We start from the raw sequence: 27671 nt of genomic DNA on the forward strand, positions 1-27671 counted from the left end.
AAGAGAAATTATTTTAGGCGGGTCATGCTAGCTTTGAAATGGCAGGCTGGAAGTGGAGTAGCGCACAAAGTAAGATCTGAAAAGGGGCTGAAATTAGGGCTGTGTCCTCTTAGCTTGTGAAACTATATGTTGTTACAAAGATGAGAAACTTTACCTCAGACTAACTTAAAACATCTTCCCATTCCACAGAGGCTAAAGAAACAGTAAGGATATAGAATATGATGTAATTACACAAAAATATATTAAGAAGAAACACATTGTCTGAATTAAGTGAATAAAGCATTTTTACTGAAGAAAAATATATGTATGAAAAACTTCTGTGAAAGTCTGTAGCATGTGAGTAAGAGCCTTCAGGGTACAGCTGAGACTGAATATCTTCTTTGAAAGAAGAAAAGGCAACACAAACGTGCACACTGCTTATTCACAGAACGTTTACATCTTCAATTTTACAAGATAGCCACATTTTCTAAAATGCTCCTCTGAAATGCCTGATTAAAAGACAGTGAACCATGATATCCCATCAGCAGCAGTTTATCACATCTACAAATTCAATTTAAATTTAGTTGTAATAGGAGTGTGAGACAATCAAGAACAGTGTAAGAGCAGTAAAAGGAGCCTCTAGTTGACAATTCATAGCATATGTATTTCAAAATACCAAAATGAAGATAAAAGTTTTAAATTAAATTAAACAGTTCTGTAAATGAGTAATAAACACATCTAAGATAGCAGACTTGTGTTCTTCTGTCCAGTTGCCTCCTGGAAGGAATGGAGTGACTTGAGACTGCAATTTACAGGATTTTCTGTAGGATGGAGTTGGCAACTTCCAGGGATTCATCTTTCACCAAGACAATGTCATAAGAGTCCATATATTTTTCCAAAAGCTCATCTACCTAATTGCAGAAGGGATAAAGAGAAAGGTCCACTTAGTTATAGAATTAATTACTGAAAGACTTTTTGGTCATTAAAATATTGCCCAATCTTTCCACCAATTTGAGGGAATGAGCCATGCAAATCTGCATTGTTCCTATGAGAAGACAGAGTAGGAGTGGCCTGACATAACTGTGCATTCCAGGGTAGAATACCTCATGTTTATTCCAGGCTCTCACACATAAATATACTGAAAGAAAAACTACTTCCTCAACTTCTTGAAAGGCAGAGAGAAATGCAAAACTGAAGTTTTGTCTCTTTTGAATGCAAATGCAAGTGCATTATAACTTAGCAAACAATCAGTTCTTTGTCTCCTCCCCCAAAAATTGTTATTTTGAAGATTATAGTTTTGCTCAGTTATGAATCCAGTATGGGAAGGAGCCACAGGGATTTAAGAGAATTAATTTCTCTAGCCTCTGAATTTTATTTCTCAACAAAATACCATTTTGGAAGTAGTTCGCTACAAAAAACAAAGCAATTTATATTTGTGGTTTTGTAGCTCAGGGGTTAGGAAAAAACCTTGAGGCAAAAAATCCATTAAAAATGTTTGAAATCTCAAAAACAAATATGGGCCACGCACTTTTGATATCTGGAACTTATAATAATGAACCGGTTCCTAACTTAAAATCTTTCCCTGGAAGTTCATGATGTTATAAGGCTACTTACTTTATCATTGAGATAGCCGATCTTAAGAATGTGTTCAACATTCGCTACTCCATCTGCCATACTCAAGTCTCCTTGGGAATCACCCAGCAGTATGATGTTACTGTTGTCTTTTAGTTGTTTGAAGTACTCTGTATTCTTCAAGGCACCGTCATGTTTGTTGTAAACATGAATCAATTCTCCTTTAAATCCTTTTAATATTCCCTATTAAAAAAAACCCAAAGAAGTTATCTCTAGTATCATATGGACAAGATAGAATCTACAATAAAATACTGATGTTACTGTTGAACTAGCATTGAACTACGTGATCTCCAGTGATGAATGAGATAAATTACTGTTAAATAACATAATGACTGTAATAGCATTGTTAAGATGAGACAGACGGTGATTATCCCTTTGTGGAAGATGAGCAGCGCTGTCCTGGGCCAAGTGTGAGGTTGTCATTGAAGGAAATGAATGGTATCTGAGTCACACCACACTGACAGGGTTTGAACTGTTATCCTCTGCTTGTTTTTTGCCTGGGAGAGAGCTGAGTACGCAATTCTCATTTTCTTTGGCAGGGCAGATGGCTACATCTGTTGCATTAAAATGTTCATCTTGTACTATATATATAAATAGCTACTAAATACCACAAAGTTGTATTGGAACGTGTTATTTCATACGTACATTTTCATCAAAATCCATAAAATTGGAAACCACTTTGACATTGGAATGGTAGACCCCAGCCTGGTGGATAACTTCCTCAAGAATGTCCCCAATCCCAGCAGAAAATATGAACACAGGAATATTATGTTCACTGAGCTTATCAAAGAAGTTCTCATATCCTTCTCTGTAACACAGGATGTAAAAACAAATCAAATCTCAGGTAAAGAAAGCCAAAAAAAGTCAGAAGACATTCACACCATCTTTGGAAAAGAAAAATAGTATTCCCTGAGCATTTCACTTTATTTCCTTCACTTCACCTTTTCAGCTTAGCAAGAACCATCAACCTAATAGAAAGCATGAAGTTTGAGCAAGAAACTCTTGCATCAAGCTGTTTGGTCTTGATCTGTATAATTTTTTTTCCCCCAAACACCTAATCATGTTTTAAAGATGTAAAAACAACCTCCCCTCCCCAAACACCCTAGAAAAAGCAAGTAACTAGTAGAACTTGTTGTAGCTAGTATCAGGGTGTACATTTTGTTTCAATCTTCCTTCCTTAAATATTGGACTTTCTAAGGAATTATTACCATAAAGCAAATCTTGTTTTGTTTTGAAATCCTGGAAACATTTATTGTCACTCTTTCCTGAAGCTTTTTAGTTTTCAGTACCCAATCAAAGCTATGTATGGTATTTAGGGAATAAGACAATATTATCTCTAGACACCTTCTACATGCACTGGTTGGTAGAATTTACATTAAAAAAAATTATTATGATGAAAATTTTTGAGGGAATTTTAGCCTGTCCATGAAGATTCAATCCACATGGACTTAAGATTTCACACAGGCAGAGACAGTGTGCTCATCTGTTTTGCAAAAGAGAAGAATTTACTCAGTATGATAAACAAACACTTCCACAAATTAAGTCTTAACATCTTGTTTCAGGAGCCCAACATTTACAGACAATTTTGGAGAAATTTAAAAGAGATGGGTGCCACAGCATGTTTCAAGCAAGGATTTAGCTGGCTTTTAAACTTGCCTTTAGCCATAAAGGAAGAAAAATATTTAATGCAACATATGAAACATATTCCTCAAGTCACTGCATTTTTATCTCGGATAAAACTATTACAGGAAAGGTTTTTCAAAGGAACAAAGTTGATCTCTCCATTCCTCTTATGAAAAACCAAAGAGCTACCTGCACAATTTCAAGAGGATGAAAGCTGAAGGAAATTAAGTTTGAAAAGACCTGACTCAATTTTTTTTTTTTAAAGATCTCTAGTTTATACAGTGTGATCATTGTAGGCATTTAGCTCCAAAATATCAATAAAGCAGAGGCATGAAGAGCTCACTGTGTTCCCAGATTACAGTGTCACATTTTCAGGAATGTCTTTGGTTGGTTGGTTGTTTTGTTTTTTTCCCCCTTGAAAACACACCGTAAGAATCTACAGAAATTGTTCCAAAACAGTATTGTTCAAATCAAAAGGAACTTACTTCAGCATAACATCAGATTCCCTCACAATTTCTGCAAACTTATCCTTTTGTAAGCCTTGTTCAATGAGTAGTGCATGAGATTTATTGTACCTAGAATATGAACAAAAAAATGGGTGGAAATTGACTTGTAAAGGTTCATCTTTCACTAAATCTTGTGATGAAAATAATCCTGTATGGTTAATTCTTGCTCATTTAAATTAACAGCAAAGCAAACACAGTTGTTGCACAATGCTCCAAGAGATTAATTCAGTTAATGTGTTAGCTAAAAGCTAATTACTGCCTTTAATTTCCTTCTAAGAACTTACTAAATCTAATCTTAGTATCATTTGAAGATATAGGAGGTATGTCTTACCATTCTACCATATACGGATATTTTTCTTCAATAGTGAGAGCTGGATCAATTTCAATAGCGTAGTAGGTTTCTTTCAGCTGCAATAACTGAAGGGAAAAAAACCACCAGATGTTGAATGTATTTTTATAAAGTAACAGTATTTGATCTAACCAATTAAAGTAACTTCTTTTATTCTGGTAACATTTAGATAAAATGGAATTTGACATGCTCTTTGAACAGACAGCTTGTAAATATATCTTAAGAAGAATAAGTGGATGCTGTTAAACTGAATTACATGCCAGTATCAAGAACCCAGATATTTCTGTTCACTTCTGTTAGTGACTGGATGCCTCATAGTCAGTGAGAAAGCTCAGAGAGCTCTAAGGATTTGAAAATCTCTCTCTCCTCATGTTGTGTAATTCAACACACAGCACAGCCAGGGAATAATAACAGTTGTCTGTACAACAAAGCAAGAGCTAGTAGTTTTTCTGTTTACCTTTTTCCGACACTCCTCTGTGATGAGCTTGGAGTTATCAATGATGTCTAGGGAGGTGAAAAAAAAAGTGTTAAATAAGATGGTATATTTCTTTTACTTTACAATACTGCAAATAGCATAGATGACAATGTTTGATGACACACCACTAGGTTTCCTCAGAACTTTTCTTACCAGGGACCAGTAAAAGGCACGTTTTTCTTCATTAACATAAAGATGTCCTTCCCCTCATCTCTGAATGACACAGTCAGTTACATGCTCTCTTATCTGTTTCTTGAGATTTAACTGTTTCTGAAATTATCAGGACGCATTCTATATGTTTTAGGATTTCCACTTCATTAGTAAATGGATTCTCCTTGTTCTAAAAGGCTACGGCATAAAAATGTCAAGAATACTGAGGAGTTTACTATCCAGTTCTTGCAGGCATCAGGACTCCTATGGGCTCTTAAAAATAAAAGTCAACCCTATCGTATCTAGCCACTAACTTGGTTATTGTTCAGAACTTAATGTTTTAATTGTGAACGACAACTTAACTGATTTCCATTTACGTAATTGTGATTAAAATATGTATACATAAAATCACAGATAGACAGTCACTAGAATACTTCTTCATTAGGATGTAAAGGTTAGGTAATAAGTCAATATAAAATCTCACATATCAGGCAATAAATGGGATAGAAAATTAGAATCTAGGAAAAACTGAAAGGAATGAACAAACCAATCTGTATTAAAAAAAAAAAAAGTACTCACTATGACAAGTTGGACATCTTTTTCCATTGTAGGAAAATCTACTTAATGTCATATCAAAATCTGTAATAATCTATTTAAGGAAAGAAAAAGCAAAACTGTCTTACAACATGGAGGGACAAAATAAAGAATGGCTAGAAATTCTGAATGATCAACAATAGTTACAGCTGAGTAGCATATGTGTCACAGAAATCTCCCTATTCTATTGAAATATTGTAAGCTAGAATATCCCACAAAAATATCTTTTTGTCTAACTAAACTGTTTTTCCAATTCCTTTGGTCAGAATATTTCTTGAAATTACTAAGCTTATATGTTTATATCATTTACTGGCTGAATTATAGTTGAATCAATGAGGACTATTAGAAGAGTTAACAGATATCTAAATATCGGAGAATTCTGGAAGGCTGACTTCTGTTATATGTGTGTATTATATATATATATATATATGTTGTTTGGTTTTTTTTTTTGGCATAGAACAACAATCACATGATTGCTTTCATTCCAATCTGGTTAAACCTTATACCATCTTTACCTGAAGCTTTGCAGCTCCACCTTTGATGAGGCCACAAATAATCTCCTCTACTCTCTCTGGGTCCTTAATATGGACAGTCTTCTTCTGAAATTCTGGCATCTATGAAGAGTAAGAACAAAGACAAAAATATACTTACAGAGGAAAACTTCCGAGGAAATACATGCTATCCATCAGACTGGAAGCTCTGCATCTATAAACAGTTTCATGTGACATCAAGATATGCTCAGTACAGAAAGGCAAGTTAAGAGGAAAGAGAAAATACTCTGCATGTATTAACTGATGACTGCATACCGTTCTGTTTGCTTTCAACATCTGTTTTCATTTCTTTCCCTAATATCAAATTATTCAATAAGCTGACACAGAAAAGATAATGGTATTTGTAGGAAATAAAGGAGATATACAGAAACAGGAGAGATGGGATCAACTTGTGGTTCAAGTATGGCACTTGGAGATGGTGAACCTTAATTGGTCTTTGTGTAATTAATATGCCCTTAAAGTTTTAATGTAGATAAAGAAGACAGGCTGATTTTTATCACCCATTGTTTTGCTGATAATGCTGCACATGGCAACAGAGTATTCCAATACAACAAGGCCATGTGGAACTCCAGGCTTCGGTCATTTTCCATTACCTATTTTACTGCGTACTTTTGAAGTAACATATGCTCTCACACCACATATTCCTTTTGAATGAAGAATATTTCTTGAATATTATGATAAATAGTGAATTTGGTAAAAAAGAAAAAAAAAAGAAACCCAACAAACAACAAACATCCCTCCCCAAACAACACGTTCCCAACACTTTCTCCAGCAAGCCTTTCCTTACTCCAGAAGTTTCTCTTCAACCTTGCAGAAATAGTAAAAGAACTATGTATTGACAAAAATTTTGCGATTTAGCATGTATTTCCTTCCTTTATAATAATGTATGGACTCTTTCTAAAGCAAAGGCATCAGACATTTGCAATCTGTCTCCATCAGCCTACATGAGGAGTAAATTTTATTTTCTGTATATAGAACTTCAGAGATTATGAAGTGCTAGGAATTACATTTTCCACATTCTGATCATTCAAATTTCCTTTTCTTATACCTAGCATGTAAGCTTTGCTGCAATTAGCTAATTAAAATAATAAAAACCCACAACAACCAACCAACCAACAACAACAAAAAACCCCAAACCACCTTCTATTTTCAGACACGTTTCTGGAACCAGAGTTCTTATATCACCAATTGTTAATAAGTCACACAACACATTCTCTTCCTGTTCTTGATCCTACTAAGGCTTTTGTTTATTCGTAAAAACCAATTTGCAATCTAATTGCAATTAGGTTATCATTTGAGAAAAAGATTATATTTTCAAGGCTTGCAAACACATGCTTTTGTAATGGAAAAGACGTGTGTCAGGGAGGAGGAGGAACTGGAGGTACCTTTAAATACTGGCTGTAGTTCTCTGCCCTCAGGTAGGAATAAACTATTCCAGCTACATCGTTCTCCACAGATACTTGTCTAACCCATTCTTCAAAACTCTGCTCAAATATCTTCACTTTCCTCAACCACGTATTTTAGTGGTCAACTGTCCTTATGTTCAGAAAAGTTTACTTAGTCTCTGTTTAACTTTCTTTACCATAATTTTAGGTGATGCTTGTTGGAGGAAAGAGTTCTTTTTCACAGGTGCTTACTGGGTTTTCTTCCCTTCTTCCTGAAATAAACAACCTTAGTTTCTTTAATTCTTCTTTTGCAGAGCTCAGTTTTCTAAACCTCTGAAAATTCTTGATGTTTTCCTGGCCCATCCATTTGAGCCACATTGTTCTTAAAACACAGCATCCACACCTGGATGGACTTCAGCCCATGTCTTTGAATAATACCTTTGCATACACATTTTAATATATTACTTTGTTAGTAGTAATATGGTGCTAATGATTCTAATTCAGTTAGTAATGAACAAATATCCTTCAAAATTACTCCTCGGCAGAATCAGGCAGTTGTACAAAGTGCTGGATTTTACATTTTGTCTGGTTGGATTGTATAATTTCTTCCACATCAGTGCTTCCATTTTTCAATATAAGAACTCATAATAATCCCTGGTCTGCTTACTGCTACTTTCTGGCTGATATCCTCAAAGATATTAATGAAAACAGAAAACTTCTAAAACCCTATTTGCAAGTCTCTGATAATTTTCCAAGGTTTACTACTTCTTTGCTTCGTAAATCTCATAAAGACACAAACTCAATTAATTTCACTTAGTTTGGAAGATTTTTTTTTACATTTTCTGTAAAAGTAGCATTTCCTAAACCAAAACCATTGTTGTCTATGCAGTTACGGTGCCTTGCTACTTTTATTAGCACAGCAAATTCAAAAAAGGTAGATTAGGATTGGTTTCCAACTATCAGCTACCTCCCAGGCTGGGAAACACTGAGAAAGCTAATGAGTGTTGAAAAAAACCCCTGAAAAATATACATTAAATAATTCCCTGCTCTTTTGAGAAATAAATCTACAAAGCATTTATAGATGTTTATTCACAATTTTCAGCAGAAATACGTCAATGGATCTAGCTTCACAAAATAAAATATTAACAATCTGCAACTCTTTAAAGGTGTTTTATGGTATTTCTTTTTTATGTTATGGTAGACAAAAGTAACCTTACCACTTGTTTGCTGGCCATAAAGCATTTTTTGCTATAATGAAAGATAAAGCAATTTGACTCTGTTTTGTAATTTTTTCACTGTAAATTGACTAATCTAATTTCTTTGATGTTCAGGAGGCAAAATATATATGTATTTTTAGATTTGGAATGCAAAAAATGAACAAAGTGAAATCTAAATGCATGTTTCTGTGAGAAGTAGTTCAAATGCTATTTGGTTTACTTACATACTAAGCAACAGACTTCCTAATATAACGGATTTAAACAGAACAGATGTTGAGGGTGATGGAGAGATGGGAGAGACTATGAGGAAAGCTGGATTGCTTGCTACTGGTTTATTTCAGACTGAGGCCTTTCGTAAGTTTCTGAAACAACCTGAGGAAAAACCTCCTTAGTAAACACTTCAGTAGATGATGTTAAACAAGACATTGCTTAAGATTTTAAGTATGATGAAAGCTTCCTGCTTTGATGTTGTAAACTGATACTCCTACTCAAGAGCAGTTTTTAAAGTTCATTTATTTCTAATACATCTTTCATTTGTACACAAGAATTGAATTCAATTGAGGAGTACTCTAATTTAGGGAAAAAATGTAGTCTTCTGCAGCAAGTATAAGCCAGACAATGTCTTGCAAGCACTTTCATAGGCAAAAACAAGTCTTCATTATGGATATGGCATCTGATAAAGTCTCAGCCAAATATGGTTAGTCAAAATAGCCACCATCCTCACCACTAGTTCCTTGTATTCATATTTGCAACTGAACATTAAGTAGCAGTTCTTTTACTTAGGCTTTATCATTATATTAGAAGTAAACAAAACTGTCTAATAAGTAGTCACCAGTTTTCTGGCAACCTGTCGCCTTCAATGTCTTACATTTCAGCCTAGTCTTGCTGTTGTTTTTTTTCTTGTATATTTGCCATTCTTCATAGTTAAAAGAGACAAGCATATTCAAGTTGAAAAGAACTGATAAGACAGATGAAAGAACGAAGAGTAAAAAAATGCTAAAAAGAAAAGTTCAGTCAATCTGCTAAAATTTGTCTTTCTATGAATTGTTTAAGAGAGCTCTAGGAGTCAACTCAGTAGACACAAAAGGCCCAAAATTCTGATGCACCAGTTGACTGGGAAGAACACATATGGAGAAAAAATGAAATAAAATAGTCCACAGCAACCAACAGAGGCAAGAAAGCAAGCTTTTTGCAGAAAGGAGCTTCTACATACAGGACTAAAACTATATAAGCACAGGAAAAGGAAGTAGTATTTCATTCTGACATCTGGAAATACATCGTATTGAATCACTTATGTGCCCCTATTTATTCTGTCATTTTATGGAAATGTGAGAAGAGTGTATCTTGCTTACCAAGGACAGCTATACATTACTGAAATAGCTCAGAGGCTGATATCTCTTTTAACACACATGTTAAAAGATGACAACTCCCAAAGGTAATTTGTGGTTGGCATATACACTGGTCACAAATAACTTACAAGTTTCTAGTCTCTGACATGCATAAGGAGCTTTCAAAGGGAAGCAAGGAGAACAAAACTGAAAAAGATAATTTTAAAAGTTGAGCTTAATTGCATAATTGAAAAGGCAAAGATCTGCTTGTTTGTGATAGCAGGTAACTGGAATAAGGATGCAGGAAATTCTTTTGTAGCTGACAATATTATAGTCATACCTTGATGAATGAACAGTAATGGATTCACGCAGGTTTGGAAATCCCCCAGTCCTACAAACCACAGAATGGGTCATTTACAACACGGATAGTTCTGAAAATTACAAGTCTATTTAATATGCAAGACATGCATCTGTGTAGCTGGCTTAAATAAAGAGAAAAAGTATTTACTGTAAAGACTGCATTGAATTATAGTTTTGAAATAAGCAGGAGTGCAAACAGGACTGCTTTTATGTTGTATCTGTGTGCTGCTTATATATATTGTTTTCTTAGTATTTGAGACAGTGTATATCTAAGTACATGCTGTGTCAGTTAGATTATAAAACAAGAGTTGGTGATAATCACTAAAATGAAATGCAGGTATCTAAGTGAGTTCACAGCTGCCATAGTTGGCATTTCCAATCTGGTATCCTAGGGAACTAATAACTGATTGTGTGCACAACGTGTCAGGTCATGTTCTGGAGTTAAGATTATACTGAATTTTTGAATCTACTGAGTGCTGGAGGTAGAGCAGTTTTCCCCCCGCTACCCAGCAAAACAATGTTAAGTCCCTATGATTAAAAAAAAGAAAAAAAATAATAATGTCCAATAAAAAAGGAAGCTTCATATAAAGGACAACTGTGGGACCTTCTGTTGTTTTCACTACCTCTAATTTTAAGTTAGGAAGGATGAGCTGATGAACGACTTGCTATCTTAACTACATGGAGATGTGGCTCATTTCACAATTGAACTCAGATACACAGCCTGAAATATTACTAGAAATAACTAAAAATTTAAGAGGTTATCATCATAAGTCTGCTAAGTCATGCTTGGACCAAGGATACAAAAAACCAGGGCAAAGTATTTTTATACTGATACCCTGAAAGCCTACACTACTTGGCAAATACAAAGTTTTCTTAGTTTACAAAGACTAATCTAGTCCCCAGTATCACTGCTAAGAAAACACCCTATATTATGGGGGGATAAAACTTCAAGGGAACTTTTCTATAATTCTCAATAATTGATAGAGTGCTTTGTTACGTGTCAGTAATTCTGAATAATGACTGTTCTCACACTTACATCATATTAGAAATATTCCACAAATTTCAATTGACCATAATGTCATAAAAGTGGTAAGACAACAAATAAGAACTAGCCGTAATACTATTGACAGTATATGAATTTCAGTGATCCCACGATTTCTTTTTTTTTCTACTTTGTTGGTAACCCTCCCTTAGATCAGACTAGGTTCCAAAGCTTTTAACTTCTAATACAGAGGACATACAAGGTTGGACTGGCAAGGAGAGGGAAGTATTAATGTTATTCTGAACAAGGAAAATGAAGATCAAAGTGATAAAATGGATAGGATTCAATTATTTGTAAATTTTAATTCTAGTCTACGGTGACAGCTTCCAGGTAAAAGAGTATAAACCAAGAATACATGACATTTATTTTGGGAACTGCAGATGCCCAATTCCAAGGTCTGAGACTAGCTATCACATATACTTACTTATGGACATGTACCAAAAAAGGCAGGACATGGCATCATGATAGCTGTGAAATTTGATAGCCTGGGAAGCTGCAGAAAATAAGTTTCAGTGTTCTTGGTGGCAGAAAGTAACAGTTTGGTGAAATTATAAAGCAGAGGGTCACATTCCTTAATTTACACTTACATCTTATCTTCCACCCCCTTCTTCTTTTTCGTAGTATTACAGAACATTACCTTCATCTACTTGCTCTACAAAACAAAGCTTACCAAAAAGCTTTTGAAAAGCAGGCACATTTCTTCATGTAACTTCTGCTATTTGCAATGTGTGAGTTGCAAGAAGGGGAGGAGCCATAACAAAAACCACAGAATGCAAGTATCTGTATCTTTTCCTCCATCTATATATGCTCATATATAGCTACATGTGCTCATATACTCATATGTACAAAACAAATTTTGGCTTTAATTCAGACAATTTGAATTTTTGTTCATGTGTGCAACAGAGGTTTCTCTTAGCTGCCACAGCTGTTAGTAGGCTTATCTTTTAGATAGGAATATTAAAAGCTACTGGATGCAAGTACAGTCACATCAGTCAGTAGTGATCATGGAGTCCGCTAGCATAATCTGAGCTCAGGACAGATATTTATTAGTTTATAATCACCAAACCCCAAAACATAGTAACATTTTATACTCATATGATGTAAACTCAAATATGGTAAGAAATTATTAGTAACTAGTAACAACCAAACTACTCTTTCTGAAGCTTTGCCAAGAAATACCACAGGACTACTTATCTAGAAGTAAACAGGCAAATGTTATTATTGAAGTGAAACAACAGAATATTGAGTATCTTCACAGTTGGTTGATAACATTCTGCAAAACTAGATACCCAGCACAGGTTATATGAAATAACTGGAAGCAGCTTCACTACCTAAGCTATTTCAAGAAATGGAATAGGATGCATACTAAAAGTAATTCTCCTGTTTTATTTTGTTTACTTATTTACATCTTCTTACACTTAATGGACTGGACTCCGATATTTAGTTTGGAAAAAAAACCCCAATATATAAAAAATCTGGAGAGCGTTCACAGAAAACAGGACAACCGCATTTTCTCTTGTGCTTTTAAAGGAGAGTACCTGTGCGTTGAGCTTAGGGCACTCCTGATTCTTCTGTCCTTGATTTTGTCCTACTGCAACAGCATAGGTGGCAAGCAGAGTCCAGAGACGCAGGGCTTGCATACAGGCTGCCAACAAAAACCAACCAAATCCTTTTAAGAATTGGTCTGCTATATTATGTTATCTTTCCTATTCCTGCTGTACAGAAATAAAACCAGACATGCATGGTCCATAGCTACGTCACTCTGAATATACCCACACTTAAGACTACTCTGATACATATCTAAAAGTAGAGGAACATTTAAGCTGAATTAAAGTATTCAATAAAAACTGGTAAATATATTTATTCTTTCAATGCTGTTGCCAATTCTGTGCTATCAAATTTTTATTTTAAAAATACAATTTGTCACAATAAACAACTGTAAGTAATGCCTCAGCTCATAACCCTGTTACTGTTGACAGAAGCTATGCACACTTACCAGAGGGTTTTTGCAGGAGCAGCTGCAGAAGCAAAAGAAAATTCCTCTTGCTTGAGAAACACTAATATAGCAGCACAAGGTGCAGTTGAGGGCGTTTCCAAATACAGCCTGACTAATCCCCGTGCAAAACCCCAGGGTCCTGTGACGCACATCAGCACTGCGCAGCAGTTTGTTGTGCTCAGCAGTACAGCCTGTCAGGCTTACAGCTGATCAGCTGGTGTACCAACAACAAAACCTTTGACCTTCACTGAATGAACAGCTTTCATGGGTGCAGCAGGCAAATTTGGGCTGCTCCAACAGAGGAAGGCACTTGTTTTTCAAAGCAGAAGCTTACTACTTTGTTACTTTTTAACTCTTTTACAAAATCTTTCCAAGTATTTTAGGATTTCCTGTTGCAGAGTACCACAAATTTCTTACATCTTATTGACATGGTCTCATTAATGTTTACACGGGAGCACACATTTATTTGTGTAGAAGCAGAGAATTAATTACTTAATCTTTGCTTTAATTATCTATGTGATACTGAAACAGGAAATCGAGGAGGCGTGTTTGTCAGGGTTTTTGAGAGACAAGGCAACTCGACATGCTTTCACAAGTTTGTCATTCGGCATGCTGCCTGATCAAAGACAGTAACTAGGTGACACAAAAGATGTATTTAAAAGGTTTTTTTTTTTACTGTGAGAGCATGAAGGAAGTATTGTCTAATCATATTTACACTTGGAAGCTGTGTAAATGCTTGGAAGCGTTGCGTGAATTTAACTCTTGCTATAGCAACAGTGCAAGCTTCCCTGGACTATCCCATAACTCATGTTCAACCCTAGGTTTGTGACCACTCTTTCAGGCTGCTGGAACTAACCACAAACAGCAGGCCAATTCATATGTGGCCACGAATGTGACCAGTGCAATTGTCACAACTGAAGCAAGGGCAGATTAGCAGTGTAGCACATACAAACCCTCTAACACTATAAAAAGCCCCCCACATTGCCAGGACTCTAAGAATTCATTAGTTATGAAAATTTTAAGGTGGATGTGCTGTTTTTCTACATGTAAAAAAATCAAGACTTTTTTCTGAACAGTACAGTGGATCCATGTGTTTTGTGTCCACATTCCAACCATAGGCCAGCATGTACTCTGTCAAGATTCTTCAGACTCTGACCTGCACAGAGTACTTTCATTTTTTCCAGTTGTGCTCTCTGCATTTTGACCCAATTAAACAAGTAGTGAATACTTCAGCTGATAGAAAACATGCAACTTTCAGCAACATATATCCTCTTAGAATTGAACAAGATCTCCCAAAATGTACATGTTAAGGTCTACTCTATCCTGAAGCAGCAAAACAGCCTGAAAGCTATTTTCAAAACACAACATAATCCCTGCAAAGACTACAAATGGTAATTACAACAGTAAATTGAACTTACTTGGCCTTGCTATTTGCCAGCTCCTATTAATCTACTTGTTATCACATTTGTACACTCTTGCAATAGGTAACACACAGGGAATTATATAGTATTTTAATGTAGTTAGCAAGCTTTCAGTTCATAATATTTCCATAATACTGTTTGGGAAAGCTATGTATAATGCAGCATCTTTAATAAACTTGAACTATTTATACAGCAAAAAGCTGTAGCTTATGTCAGTGCTGGATTTCCAATTTTAAAAAGTCTTATGAACAATGAAGTAAAACATGCTTGCTAAATGAATCATGTAGTTCAGGTAAAGGTATCACTTGATACATTTAATTTGCAAAGTACCTGTCTTTGAGCTTTAGTATATTTCAAAGGTGACAATGGTACTGATAATTAATTCTAATGCTATCAAGAATTTTAAAAAGTTAGTTTGCTCTTGATGAAGGTTGAGGAAACAAACATTTGGGTTTTTTTTTTTTTTTTTAATTTACATAAAATTGGAGATTGAAGAAAAGAGTTACAGAAATTAAGTCCAACTTTTACAGCCTAATTTTTGGCATAGTAGACTAATTAGCATTTAAAATGAATGATTAGGGTGTTAGTGAAATAGATAGAAAATGACGTGAGCAAAACTTCTGTAAACATTAATACAGCCAACACCTAGTTCTTAGAAAAACATCTACTTTCACTTTAATGAAAATGCCATATCTGAAACTCCTCATTTACAAAACAAGAAAGACTGTCTTGGAACTCTGAGAAACTTTTGTGTCAAACACTTTAATTACAATAGCTGCTATTGACCATGTTCTGTTACTGCTGATTTGAGCCAGTTGAACATTTTGTTTACAGGGTTTAACTTCTGGTATGAGATGAATTAAAATTACCACTTCTTTTTATTATAGAGACAGGAACAAAGTGCAGCATGACATTTCTACTCTCACAATACCAAAGGTCATTTAAATATATTTTAAGAACCATGAACTAAAGAGGTGTAGCTATTTCAACAGATAGGTTTATTGTAACCTTTTCTCTTTGGCTGAGGGCTGTATCTCAACTGCAGAATATTCTTTGCAGAAAAAGAGAAGAAAACCACAACACCTAAACCATTAGATGTTTGGTCATTCATATCAGACTAGGAAAAGGTTCAACTTTATATGGTGGTGTGTTAGGTGAACTGGGTTTGTAGAGAGTATGAAGCAAAGAAAAACTGGTTCTGCTAGTCCTTACATGCCTCTGCCCTAGGTTGCACCTATTTGTCGAAAGAAATTAGTACAGCACAGATAAGTTACGTAAGCAAGTAAGCTGAACTTTTTTTTTATAAGTAAAAAGGTGAATACTTCAACTAAACAGACATTAGCTTCTAAAGGTCAAGAAAGAGATCATATTTAATACTCAATTCTGTTCAATAGAATTAGAATATTTGCTACAAAACTTAGAGGTGACTGAATCTTGTCTACAGTATAAACATTCGTTGGTGGCTTTTCATGAGTTTACTACCTTTTGTTCTTGTTCAGTGAGCCTACAACAACTGAACAACTTTGAATCTATCCCCATATATACTGCCCAACTTTAATTAAGAAACACCTTGTTTTATTGCAGGGATCAATTTTAAACATTAGGGAACTGTATTTTTTTTTTCTAATTTTGCTTTTGTAATAAGTCTACTTAGTACATATTTTCCAAAGCAGACTACTTGATATAATCTCCACAAGACACAGAAAGCTAACTGAGCCTTAGCACTCGAGTACCAAAATCAAGCAGAAGAAAAGAACCAACATAAATTAATTTAATTAAAACATGATTTTTTTTCATGCCCTAGTGAACAGAGTTAATGAGCAGCATACTGGTTCCAGCAATAGTTTTTTTGTATTTGTATGTGACAATTACAAGGAAAAGAAGATAAATGTTCAGTTTGATGAAGCTGGGGTAAATAAAGGTTCAGAAGGATGCCTGGCAGGAATTTTAGATACCACTTATTTTTCCAGTACAGGTTTGGTGTAAAAAAATGCTAGCCATATTTACAGCTGGTATGATGCAATAGAGAAATACTATTTGTGTATGAAAGTGTGTGTGTATTATAGAGATGATTCATGAGGAATGTAAGAGTTTCTTTAAACAGAAAGAGCTTGGACAGCACTTGCCATGGAAAAGTGCTAGGAACATATTAACGACTGAATTCATTAAATTGTGACAAATCCAGAGAAGACACATGCTGAGGTGAGAGTCTTAACCTGAATAGTTTTAAGACTTAGCAGTACCATTTTAGCTGAGAATTAGTGTTGTCTACTCAGCTATCATATTTGAAAAAGGCAAAAATAAATGCATGTACAAAATTGATTAGAGGAGGTAAACACTATCACAAGACATATTTAGCAACATTATTTGATAGAGATTTTCTAGATCTAATCAGAGATCAATGTTCGTTTACAAGACAAGAGATTAACTGGTGATCATCTATAGTCTGAGCATTTATGGCTGTATTAAACACAAAGTTATCAGTGCTAATACATACACTCAAATGTCTAAAGAACAGCTAAACTTAAGTATTTACTCTTGTGTTTAATAAAACCATCACTGTGATGTTGCACTTACCGAAAAATAGTGTCTCAATAAAACCACTGTCATTCATTAAAAAAATCAGGCTACACAAAGACACAGTTGAATTTAGCAAGGTAACTACATCTTTTAAGCATGGAGTAGATCATCAGTTTCATTAGAACTAAACAAAGGTTTTAAGCAGTGCACAAGAACAATGATTATCTTATGTTGAGGTCATGCAGTGAGATTAATTATTCTGGTTTAATGATCTCTCAAGGTAGTTAGTTACTCTGTGATCAATGAGGTCAGAATTGGAAGGTTGGGTTTTGTTTGTTTGTTTGTTTTAAACCAGTTTCTGCAGTTCTGGAAATCTAAAATGTATACAGTTTTTACCATCGATTTGAAACATGTAGGAAGTCAAGACTTGAAATTCTATACGGAATTGGTTGTTCAGATGAGAGAATAAAAGATACCCGAGCATCACTATCTCTTATGCACCTTCCTTTTGTGCTTACAAAAACATTCTAAAAGCAGAGATCTCTGCTGGTGATAAATTAACAGACATTTTGAATCTTACAAGAAAGCAGGAATGAAGGCAAGACAAATACATTGCTTACTTGGTATCTTGAAGTCCAGCTAATATTAAATAGGTGTAAGAGGTTTTGAAGGACTTATACATTAATCAAAGACATGTTTCTCAAACAGAGTTATTGTTACACATTACAAAGCTCAGAAGGAACAGTAACAACTGTGGCAATAGAAGGTGACACTTTCTGCAATATTTCCAACGCTCTATAGAAGCCTCTAAAGGACAAATATTAACTATGGCCTGAATTTAAAGTATTTCATGTGATCTCCTGTCAGTTACTACTGCAGGAAAAAAATTTGTCTCTTTCTGAGAGAATATATGGGGTACAAAACATATAGAACCACTTCTGAAGATTCTGGGATTGAATGAATACAGCTCAGGGCAGGCACCTTTTGCCTTTGACTGTATGTTGGGGGAATCATCTCATCTCTGTACTTTGTTCCTACTCCCTCACTTTGGAAGGAATTAATCTTTGAAACTGGTAGGTTAAAAAAAAAAAAAAAAAGTTATGCATTGTTTAGTAATTAGAGAGTATCTGGAAATGATCAAATGATCTTCAGTCAGCAACCAGGTATCTTGGAAATACTGGTCTATAAGTGACATCCTAGTTGAGCCAGAATTTAACCTGACTTTTTTTCTTAACCATTCCTCTCCTCCTCTTGCCAAAAAAAACCCCAAACCAAACTAAACGTAAGCAAGCTCAGATCAACAAAAGAAGTTATTTTATTATGCTTAAATTTTACAAATGGCTTCTAAACCTCCAAGAATTGAAAGAAGAAATCAAGGTTGTGACAATCAATGCAGGGCAGAAGAAAACAGCCTGTTTTCATGGCCTTCATACCTAGATTTCACTGGTGCCCATTCTTACCAAAGTTTACTGGATAGCCCTCTTTATGAATCCATTATGCACTTAGAACTTGAATACCAAATGCAGTTCTGGCTGCCCTGCCTTACAGGGGTTAGAGGAGAATTGGAAGAGGCCCTGAGAAGGGTTGTAAAGATGAGCTATGATATGAAAAGCTTCCATACAGTGAACAACTGAATACAATAGAATTCTTCAGCCTGGAAAAGAAATGACTGGATGGCATAAAAAGGTTAATAGGGAAAGACTGTTCACTATCCCCCGCAATGTAAGATGTAGAGGTCATCAACTAAAATTAACAGGAGGCACATTCAAAACAGATGAAAGTAGTCAGCTACAGGTCACAAAACTAAGTGAACTAGTAAGATGTAGAATTCCCCTGTGGTGATACTCTAAGCTTACACAGCCTTAAAAAGGTACTGGATAACAACATTAAAAAAGCCCATCTTAAATTACAGACACTGCCTCCGAAATACAAGCTGCTGGAGGCTGGGAAATCATTCTGGAAAAAAAAAAATCATGACAACTTGACACATTCTTATGCTTCCCCTGGGCCTCTGCTATAGACCAGTGCTAGACAGATGATACCATCTGTATCAGGCAAGACCTTTCATGGAAGGTAAGTTAACACTCCCTGTTTGCAACATGTGACGACAGGGAGAATAATTTGCTCTTCATGATAGTGCTTCAGTTTAATTTCAAGTATCTTATTTTTTACCCCATCCTTCCTTTTTTCTAATGGTTCTTCTTCAGAGAGCACAGATACCAAAAATTCATTTTTGACAAATCAGAATTTTTGAATTAGAGTGGTACTCTCATTTTTCTTTAGTACTGCTATGGTAACAGAAGAGACATTGGAGTCTGGCTATCTGAAAGACCCACTTCTCTCTCATATAATGGAAATAATGCTTACAGGTGAGGTTGTTAGTACAACTAATCCTTCTTCAAAATACCTAGTAAAATTCTACACTGGATTCTAAGAACTAGCAGTATGTAGATACTGTGGGATATTTATAAATTCTTAATTATCTATCAGGTGTGCAAAAGCTCACCTTGCATAATAATGTAATTTTGATGACCTATACTATTTTTCTCCAAACTGTACATTTGCATGTATACTTTTTATAATTAAATATCCTGTATGTATCTACATGCACATGTGTTGAAAGAACTTAAAATGAATGCTTGTTTCCCTATAAGCTTCTCATGTAACACTATCTAAACCAGAATTTGTATTAAGGCCAAGGCCTGGACTGAAGCAGTTGCTGCTGATTCTCTTCTTCTCTTATCTGCTTCTAAGAAAAAAAAAAAAAGGTCTGCTTAGATTTTTTTCTTTCTCTAAGCCTAAGAATGCTGTATCTAGATCAAATAAACTCTGACCCTTGAATAGTGGAGTTGCAGGACCCAGTTTGAAAACAAAGTCAGCAGGACAAAGTTTAATCTACAATGCATTACCAGACACTACAATTCTGATGGAAGAATGTAGTGCTAATACAATATTCTAATTAAAGTTCAACATTGAGACTAATGAAGTTTTTAACTGTTAGATCTTTTTGAGTACAGACCCTTCTTTAAACTTATTGAAAAAAATAATCTGTTAAGTCTAAAGATGAAATACTGCTACCGTACACTCTTTTTAAAGCTAATAGCAGCATGATGACTTGAAGCGTGATGGATGGTTTCACCTCCATGTCTCATTGTTTTATGGGTGTTTCTGACTGCTGGATCCATTCAAAGATGCATCTGGATGCTCCTTATTTTTTGCATCTCTGTGTATTTGCCCTCTGGAAGTCATATAGGACATGTTCAAAACCAGTTTGTGGCAATACTACCACTACTATACTTTGTACTATACTAATACTACTACCGTTAATGTACCAATACTGCTGCTGCTTTGTGCTTATTCCCATCCATCAGTTTCATGTACAACTTTTGCATGGTAACGTGGAGATCAGGTTGAGGCTTACCCATAACTGATTTACACTGTAAAGGCAGATACAATCCAGGATAAGTGATGTGTAAATAACTGCTAAGTGTAAAAATTACACTTTTAGTCTGATAATTAGTAAGTTTACAACAGAGGGAAAGCTTTACAGGGACAAGATTAATGGTACATTTCAGTGATATTCATTCTGTCAGCATTAAGGGGGAGTAAAAAAACCTCATAGATAAAAACAAAAGCTCTAATAAATTTGGATTATTTCAGTGATCCAATTTGCAAAGTAGACAAACAGTTCTTTATATAAGGGTGCAAGAAGGAAGCTACAGCTAACAAGTGGGGAAACAAGTAAAAACAAGTACATTTGAACAGGAATCTTTTTTGGTGGCAAAACCCACTCAAGAAATCTGAAATTCTGTATTCAGACACCTAACAAACCTTCAGTGTCCAAGTCTGAGCCTTGTCCCACCCCTTTTTTAAAAAAAAAAAAAAAAAAATAACTTTTTAAAAGGTTGGTGTATATGAAAGCAGAAGCCATATTTCCTTCTAGCAATAGGTATTATTTACATAATGTATAGAAATATTACTAAAAATATTTTTGTAACTATTGTCTGAGGTAAGTCAGTGCAATTCTGTATTCTTCTGTGGTATTACTGAACAAAAAGAAAACTGTTACTTTTAGTATTTAAACATGATGTCTTCTTTGACCTGCCTGCTGCAACCTTACGCATATGTCCACTTGTATTAAAAAATGCTTTGTCTTTTTAAAAATTCAAGTAAATCACTCTATTGATATAAGGATTATCCCAATTAGAAAAATCCAGTGGACTTTCCATGAGCACCAATTTTTTTTCCTTAAAAAGTTTGAAACTCCACACAAACAAACCTAAGACAGAGGTGATAAACACAAGAGCCACAGATTCCAACTTAATGGTACAATGCCAGTCAAGCTGCTGTATGATTGACATGGGACTAAAAATCTGCCTACTGCAGTCATCATAAGTACTTTGATGTTTTACAGCAGCTGACCATTGGTGATTGATTACTTTTGGGTAAGAGAAAGCAGCTGGTAACTGGTTGACATTGCTGCTATATGAAGACCTCTGCCCATGAACAAATAGTCCCTACAGATCAACTGCTGCACAGTAACGTGACTGCAAGGAGCCCAGAGAAAAAGTTACGACTTAATGTCCTAAACTTTTATTTTCCACATCCTTCACCACAGTATACTTACCCAACTCTCTTGCCCAGTATTATCTGGCCTTATATCTCTTTGCATACTTGTTAGGAAAGGAAGCCAGGACGAATAGCTGTGAGCTATTCCTGCCTCTCAGTTGCACTTAGCAGGTGATGGGATCAGCCAAATTTCAGTGCTGAACATCTGACAGGCAGCAGAGACATAGCTGCTACTGTAGGCCCTCTGCATGCAGGAGCAGCTCAGTCGTACGTGTCTGACCTGGAGCCTGGTAGTGGCCAAGAAATGCCAGTCATCGTGGGACCGGATTCCTTAAATGACAGGTTATTTACAAAATAGCGTATATCCATCTTCAGAGATCTACTGTGCAGATACAAAATTCACATGAGTGCCACCTGCTGCTCTGCAGTGTCTGCTGCAGGTCAACTAGCTAAAATTTAAATCTTGAAAATTAATTACCATCTGACAAACACACCAAATTATAGCAATAAAACCTAACAATATACTTCTGACATTCTTCTTTAAACTCTCTCCAAGATGTACTCTTCACAGAAGGTGAAGAGTATACTGTAGCACACTGTAGTATACTTGCACAAAATATGCAATATGCTTGCATAAGCACATATGGAGGGAAGAAAGGGGGCTAATGGCTTCAAGGCTATAACCAGGAATTGGAATGAACCAACACAGAAAAAGATTATGTATTTTGCATTATGCAATCCATTCAAGTGAAAATAAAAGGTAAGAGGCAGGTGTGGTCTTTTTCTTTGTTGTTGTTTTGTTTGTTTGTGGGTTTTTTTTGGTATATTTAAAGTTTCCAGACTTACACAAACTGTGACATTTTTACATTTACAGGTACATTTAAAATTGCTTTTGAATTTACAACTAATATTCTCCTGCCTATAAATGCATGGAAACGTGTTTGATAACTGTTATAACTAGTATAAATGAGTTCTAAAGAAACTAATGCAGAATTAAAGGTTTAATCCATCATCCCATAGCCATTCCTTGTGAGAATATATGTTTCAGAACTTACTGAATGAAAAGAAAAAAAGGCAGTGGCTATTTCAGAAAATTAAAATCTACTTCTGAAATAGATGGTTAAATTGTAGGATCAGCTTATTATACTAAATAAAGTAAAATATTAGTATGCGCATAATCTGTATAGCAGACTACTTTTTCATTCTTAGTAGTGTTAGAAGAAAACACTGAAATTGCATCAATTTCCCTTCTTCTAGGATCCAATTTTTAGAAATTTTCAGCTGAATTATTTTACAGTGAAAATAAAAACCTATTACTAGCATCTAAGTTGTATCAACATGAACTATGCTTGAAGTGTTTTTCCGGGCCTGTGTAAACTTGCTTTACAAGCCACATTCTAGGTTATTCTACATTATGATTATCTGTTCAAAAAGCCTGTGGGCAATACAACCTTATTTTAGTAATGCTGGTGTTTATCACTCTGTCTGTGTCATTTTTCTGTGGAGGAATACAGTCTAAACAAAACAAAATTTTTATAGAAATATTTAAATGGCATCTTCAGTACTGTCATCAAATTTAATTTGGTTTTAAAATTTTAACAATATTCTAAAAATTACTGCAATACTCTCGTCGCTAGTAATGTATGCGCTTATAGTCACACATCAATAGCTAGGGGCAGTATTAGGTCTCAGGAGTTCTTTCACTTTTCACTATTTAGGTTCATACCGCAGCACCATTCTTTTTGAACAGTATTATTCCCATATGGATCACACCACTGGATAGCTCTCAAGGTCACAAGATTTTAAATATTATCACTGAAATACCCAGAAAGTGACAGTGTCCTGCAGTAGTATCGTTAGAGTCCATGTTCCTTCCATTCCCCTTTTATTGATTCAAGTTTGCTCAGGCTCAAACTCATCTTTGTAAAGGAGAAAGTATGTATGAAGGAGTTTCACATACTAGCTATTTAGATTCTTGAATATGTATGCTACATGTTACATGCTCCTTTACTTTATTCTCCAGTTGGAGGTCATCAGTGCCCCATGCCAGAGTAACAACATCATAGTTACTGTAACAACTAATAATTACTAACAACAAAACAAGAGTAAAGAAGTGGAGTGGTATGTGATTGCTGCCAGTTGTAAAGGGCTGTATCCTTCATCTGTGGCACAAATACTCTGATGCCCTATGAAACAAGAAGCCGGTGTCACCAGAGACTGGCAAGTAAATAATAATACTACTTTCTTTTCCTCCCCCAACATATTAAAAAGGAAACCGGCCAGAGACATTTAACAACAGCTGGTTGAAATGTTTCCTGTAAAATGAGAAACTGCTTTTTAAGTTTTTTGCTGTTGTTGAAATTTGATACAAAGTATGTTTTTTCAGGTAATTAGATCCTCTCACTTCAGGGACACAATGGAGAAACAGACAAATGTAACTGTTTGCCCAGTTTGCTGGAAGACAAACCTGAGAGAATAAGTCTCAGTTTAAGGTATTCTGCTATTCTGTTTTCAACCACCTCTACTATGGTTCTCATCCTTATAAAGCAAATTCAATAAAAAGACTAAAGACTAAGGAACAAACTGCTGAAAAAATGCAAGGTTCTAATGACTTTGTTGATGAAACAGAAGAACAACAAAAAAATACCGTTATTTCATTAAGCAGTTTTTCTTACATTAACACCATATTTTAGTTAGCATGGGCTATTCCTTAAGATAAGTGTTTTTGAAAGACTTGGGCAACATTTTTCACTCTATTTTATGAACACCTGTTTTCTGCTGAGTTTCTAAAAGGCTTTGCAAAGAGTAACCAAGAAACTGGAATCTATTGTCAGCAGAATTGATTTGCTATTTAAGGATCCACAACTTCATTACAAACTTGTCTGGGGCCTGAAAAATCCAAAAGACTGAATGTTACCGTAAGGCCTAATTTCTTTTTAAAGTAGCTATCAAACATTATCTGATAAGTTACTTCAAGAATCTAATTAATTATTAACCTTCTCTTTAAAGTTAGCAACCTAGTGGCTAAGTTTTACCTTCACCTGACTGTAGGAATACTTCTACAGTTTCAAAGAAATGGCAATTTATCTGTGCAAAGTAAAACAGAAGGCTTTTGGAGATAGTTGTTTCTTAATACACAGAGTAAAACTTCATGCGACTGGCTATGTATTTACTATTAATGCCTCTGTTACTTCAGAAGTGGAGCCAAAGTAACTCTGTTTACATGTATCACTGCCTAAAGAAAACTCTGTGTTTGAAAGCTTCAGATGGTCGAGGAAGACACAACACTAATTCTTTAATTACAAACTTAAACCTTTTCTTCCAAATAAGGTACAGTAATTTTATGGTGTCTTTATTATGGTGTGCCAGGCTGATTACTTTGCTAAAGAATTCATCTACTGAAATGTGAGATAGATATTTATTAATTTATTGATTTTTCTTATTCAACAAGGAAATGTGTTTACCATTATATTTTCCACAATGCTTGAGAATCCTTTCCACTTTTCTTCACATTAAACATTCTTGGCATCATAACCTCTGATATTAACTTGTCTTATAGATGTTATATTTGATTTGTAAAGGTTGCTGTCTTTTTAGCATTTAAATGCTGCTATAAGTCAGCTTTTTACTTATATTTGTATCTTATATTGATATATTTTTCTTTTAACTAATAAAAAAGTTTTAAAAAATTGCTGTAGTTAATTATAATGAAATAATATTTAATTGGTGCGGATGCTTTTGCTTCTGTCAAGAAAGGCTGGACCACATGTCCCTTGTGGTCCCTTCCAACTTGGTATTCTATGATTCTGTGATTCAAGTCACATAACTAAGGTGTAAATAAGCCTGCTCCCAACTGATTTTGAGAAAAGCTATAAATCAAACCAAAGTCTAACGTTCCCCAAAAAAGACTTGAACCAAAAAAATCTACTGAAAATCCAAGAACAATTTTGTAATTTTAATCTAACACAGAAGACCAGCATGGTGAGTAACTTGTGTATTAGAAAAAATACATTTCAACAAAACAGTATTGTTGCCCCCCACACCCTAACTTACACTAAATCACAGACTGGAAAACAGCAACTTCACCCCAAAGCTCAAAGGAAGGTCTCTTTTATGATAAACGAAGAGAGTCTTTTAAATGTTATATAACTCTAAAGTAAGTTCTAGTATTACAGCACTAGAATTTAAAAAAATGAATAATTCACAGTTAATCAGTGTTATGCCACTGTAAATTTTCAAATGTGCTTTGTAAAATCCTGCTATAGAGTCCAAGACCTTTCCAAGAAATAGATCTAAAACCTCTCCAAAGTGTCAACCCAAACATTCTGCTCTCCCACAAGGTATTGTAAGTGGGCTCACAGAAACTAAAAAGCAAGACACCGCCCCTCCAAATTCTTGAATCATGTGACCAATGACCAGAAATAACATCCAAACATTTATTCAACAGTAAGTATGACGACTTGATGATAAGTAAAAATGCACAGTGGAATTCTTCTCTGGACCCACGTTATCACAAACTGCATTTGATGACTTCCACTGGCATGTGTTGCATCGCATGACCAAGTGAGTAGTTCGACAGCTCACATTCTACATACAGAATCCTAGTTCTTAGCAAAATCTGTTTTCATGTCTAATTAAAAAAAAAAAAAAAAAAGTCTGAGCTTTCAGTAAGGTTTTGCAGTTGAGAGCACAAAATAGCCATCGGGGAACAGCAAGTGACTTCATGATTTCAGTTCTGTTCTTCAGTACAACAGTGTCCAATCATAAACTCAAATTTTGAAGGATGTCAGCATAATCAGCATATTATTTAAACTAAGACCTTTTACCATCCAGTTACTGATCAGCAGATAATTAAATATTAAGAATACCCTAAATAAGTTTAACAAGGGCAGTAGTGGGAGAGCTCCATCTTCCTTTTATAGTAAATGTGAACAGATATTGCTTCCCAGTTACAACAGCTGGCTGAACACGCCCCCCCTCCCCCTTTCTTCTAAACAAGCAGGATTTTAAACCACCACCAAGACCTACAGGTTTACGCATGAGGGACATGAGGGAGAGACAGGACAGAGTGGATCAGTGCTAGTGGATCATGCTGTGGTGGAACCGCTTCACCTGCCTCCAGTGTCTGTCCTTACGAACAGAAACTGGGCTCAACAACCCTCCTCTGCCCCTTCGCCTCGGGGCGGGCACAAGACAGAGCTCCACTGATCCGGAGAGAAGACCTCTGTTAACTTTTGGTGCCGGCCAGCAGACGAACCGCCGACGGCAGGATCTGAAAGGCACGTATGTGAAACAGAAGGCACTCGCGTGCTTTGGGCAAGGGGCTGGTATTTGGGGGCGGCTTGCGGAGCGGGGACGGACACGCCCGTGGGGACCCGGCCCACCCGGGAGGCGCCGGCCTGAGGAGAAGAAGGGCGTGCGGGCGGGGGCGGAGGGCAGCCGGCCTCCTCCGCATCGCCCCCGCTCTCGGCCTCTTACCACGTACCATCTCGATAATCTTGGTCTTCCTGCCCGTCTTCTTCTTCATGGTGAAGATGTACTGGGCCAGCACCACCCCGCCGACCAGTGCGCACACGCTAGCGCTGGCCACCGCGCCCATCTTCGCCACGGCGGTCCTGTCCATGGTAGCTCGCAGGGGCACGGCAAGGCGCCGAGAGCCGCTGCGGGGAAGCGGCCCCTCGCCGCTGAAGGAGGGAGGGAGGGGGGAGGGGGGGAGCGGAGGGGTCGCACCTCAGCACCGGCCCGAGCGGGTCCACAACGACCGCCAGACCCGGCAACGACAGCGCCGCGCGCTGCCCGCCCCCGCCGCACGCGCCCCGCCGCCCGGGCTCCGGCGCGGGCTCCCGGCGAGACGTCACGTGCGCGTAGCCTGTCGGCGGTACCACGCAGGAGGAAAAGTGGGGGAGAGAAAGGCGGACGGGCTGGTGGAGGAGGGCAGCGCAGCGGGAGACCTCAAGGGCAAGAGGTTTCTGTG

At 36.2% G+C, this 27671-nt stretch overlaps 2 protein-coding genes across 18 annotated transcripts in view; one reads left to right on the plus strand and one right to left on the minus strand.

Annotated features, from left to right (window-relative positions):
* Positions 1 to 266: 266 nt before the first annotated feature.
* On the minus strand, positions 267 to 27524 carry NT5C3A (5'-nucleotidase, cytosolic IIIA). Of its 8 annotated transcripts, none has more exons than XM_065055174.1 (10): positions 27209 to 27508; positions 12730 to 12836; positions 5824 to 5922; positions 5294 to 5363; positions 4547 to 4593; positions 4072 to 4157; positions 3720 to 3809; positions 2257 to 2419; positions 1594 to 1794; positions 267 to 890 (listed from the first exon to the last, which is right to left on the minus strand). In XM_065055174.1, exons 1-10 carry the CDS (start codon positions 27318 to 27320, stop codon positions 789 to 791), a joined length of 1077 nt encoding a protein of 358 aa, XP_064911246.1. In that variant the 5' UTR covers positions 27321 to 27508; the 3' UTR covers positions 267 to 788. The 8 variants fall into 8 exon arrangements, with proteins under 8 accessions (XP_064911246.1, XP_005500005.1, XP_005500004.1 ...); XM_005499948.3 differs by having other exon boundaries at positions 27183 to 27496; XM_005499947.3 differs by lacking the exon at positions 27209 to 27508 and adding an exon at positions 13188 to 13376.
* Positions 26648 to 27671, plus strand: part of BBS9 (Bardet-Biedl syndrome 9) — a 307045-nt gene continuing 306021 nt past the window's right edge. For 3 of the 10 annotated variants that reach the window (XM_065055147.1, XM_065055155.1, XM_065055149.1), the window contains exon 1: positions 26648 to 26976. The gene's annotated coding sequence lies outside the window, so the exon portion shown is untranslated. Of the gene's footprint in view, positions 26981 to 27671 lie in introns of all 10 variants that reach the window. The other 7 variants (XM_065055148.1, XM_065055150.1, XM_065055151.1 and 4 more) reach the window with 4 other exon arrangements.

Source organism: Columba livia, chromosome 2 (assembly GCF_036013475.1).
Source record: "Columba livia isolate bColLiv1 breed racing homer chromosome 2, bColLiv1.pat.W.v2, whole genome shotgun sequence".
Taxonomy (NCBI): domain Eukaryota; kingdom Metazoa; phylum Chordata; class Aves; order Columbiformes; family Columbidae; genus Columba; species Columba livia.

Coding starts and splice junctions, on each gene's coding strand:
- NT5C3A (XM_065055173.1), bottom strand. CDS start 13,339: ATGTGCGTCACAGGACCCTGGGGTTTTGCACGGGGATTAGTCAGGCTG. Junction 12,842..13,193: donor GCAGCTGCTCCTGCAAAAAC/CCTCTGGTAAGT, acceptor TTGGTTTTTGTT/GGCAGCCTGTATGCAAGCCC. Junction 5,364..5,823: donor GTGGAGCTGCAAAGCTTCAG/GTAAAGATGGTA, acceptor TTCCTTAAATAG/ATTATTACAGATTTTGATAT.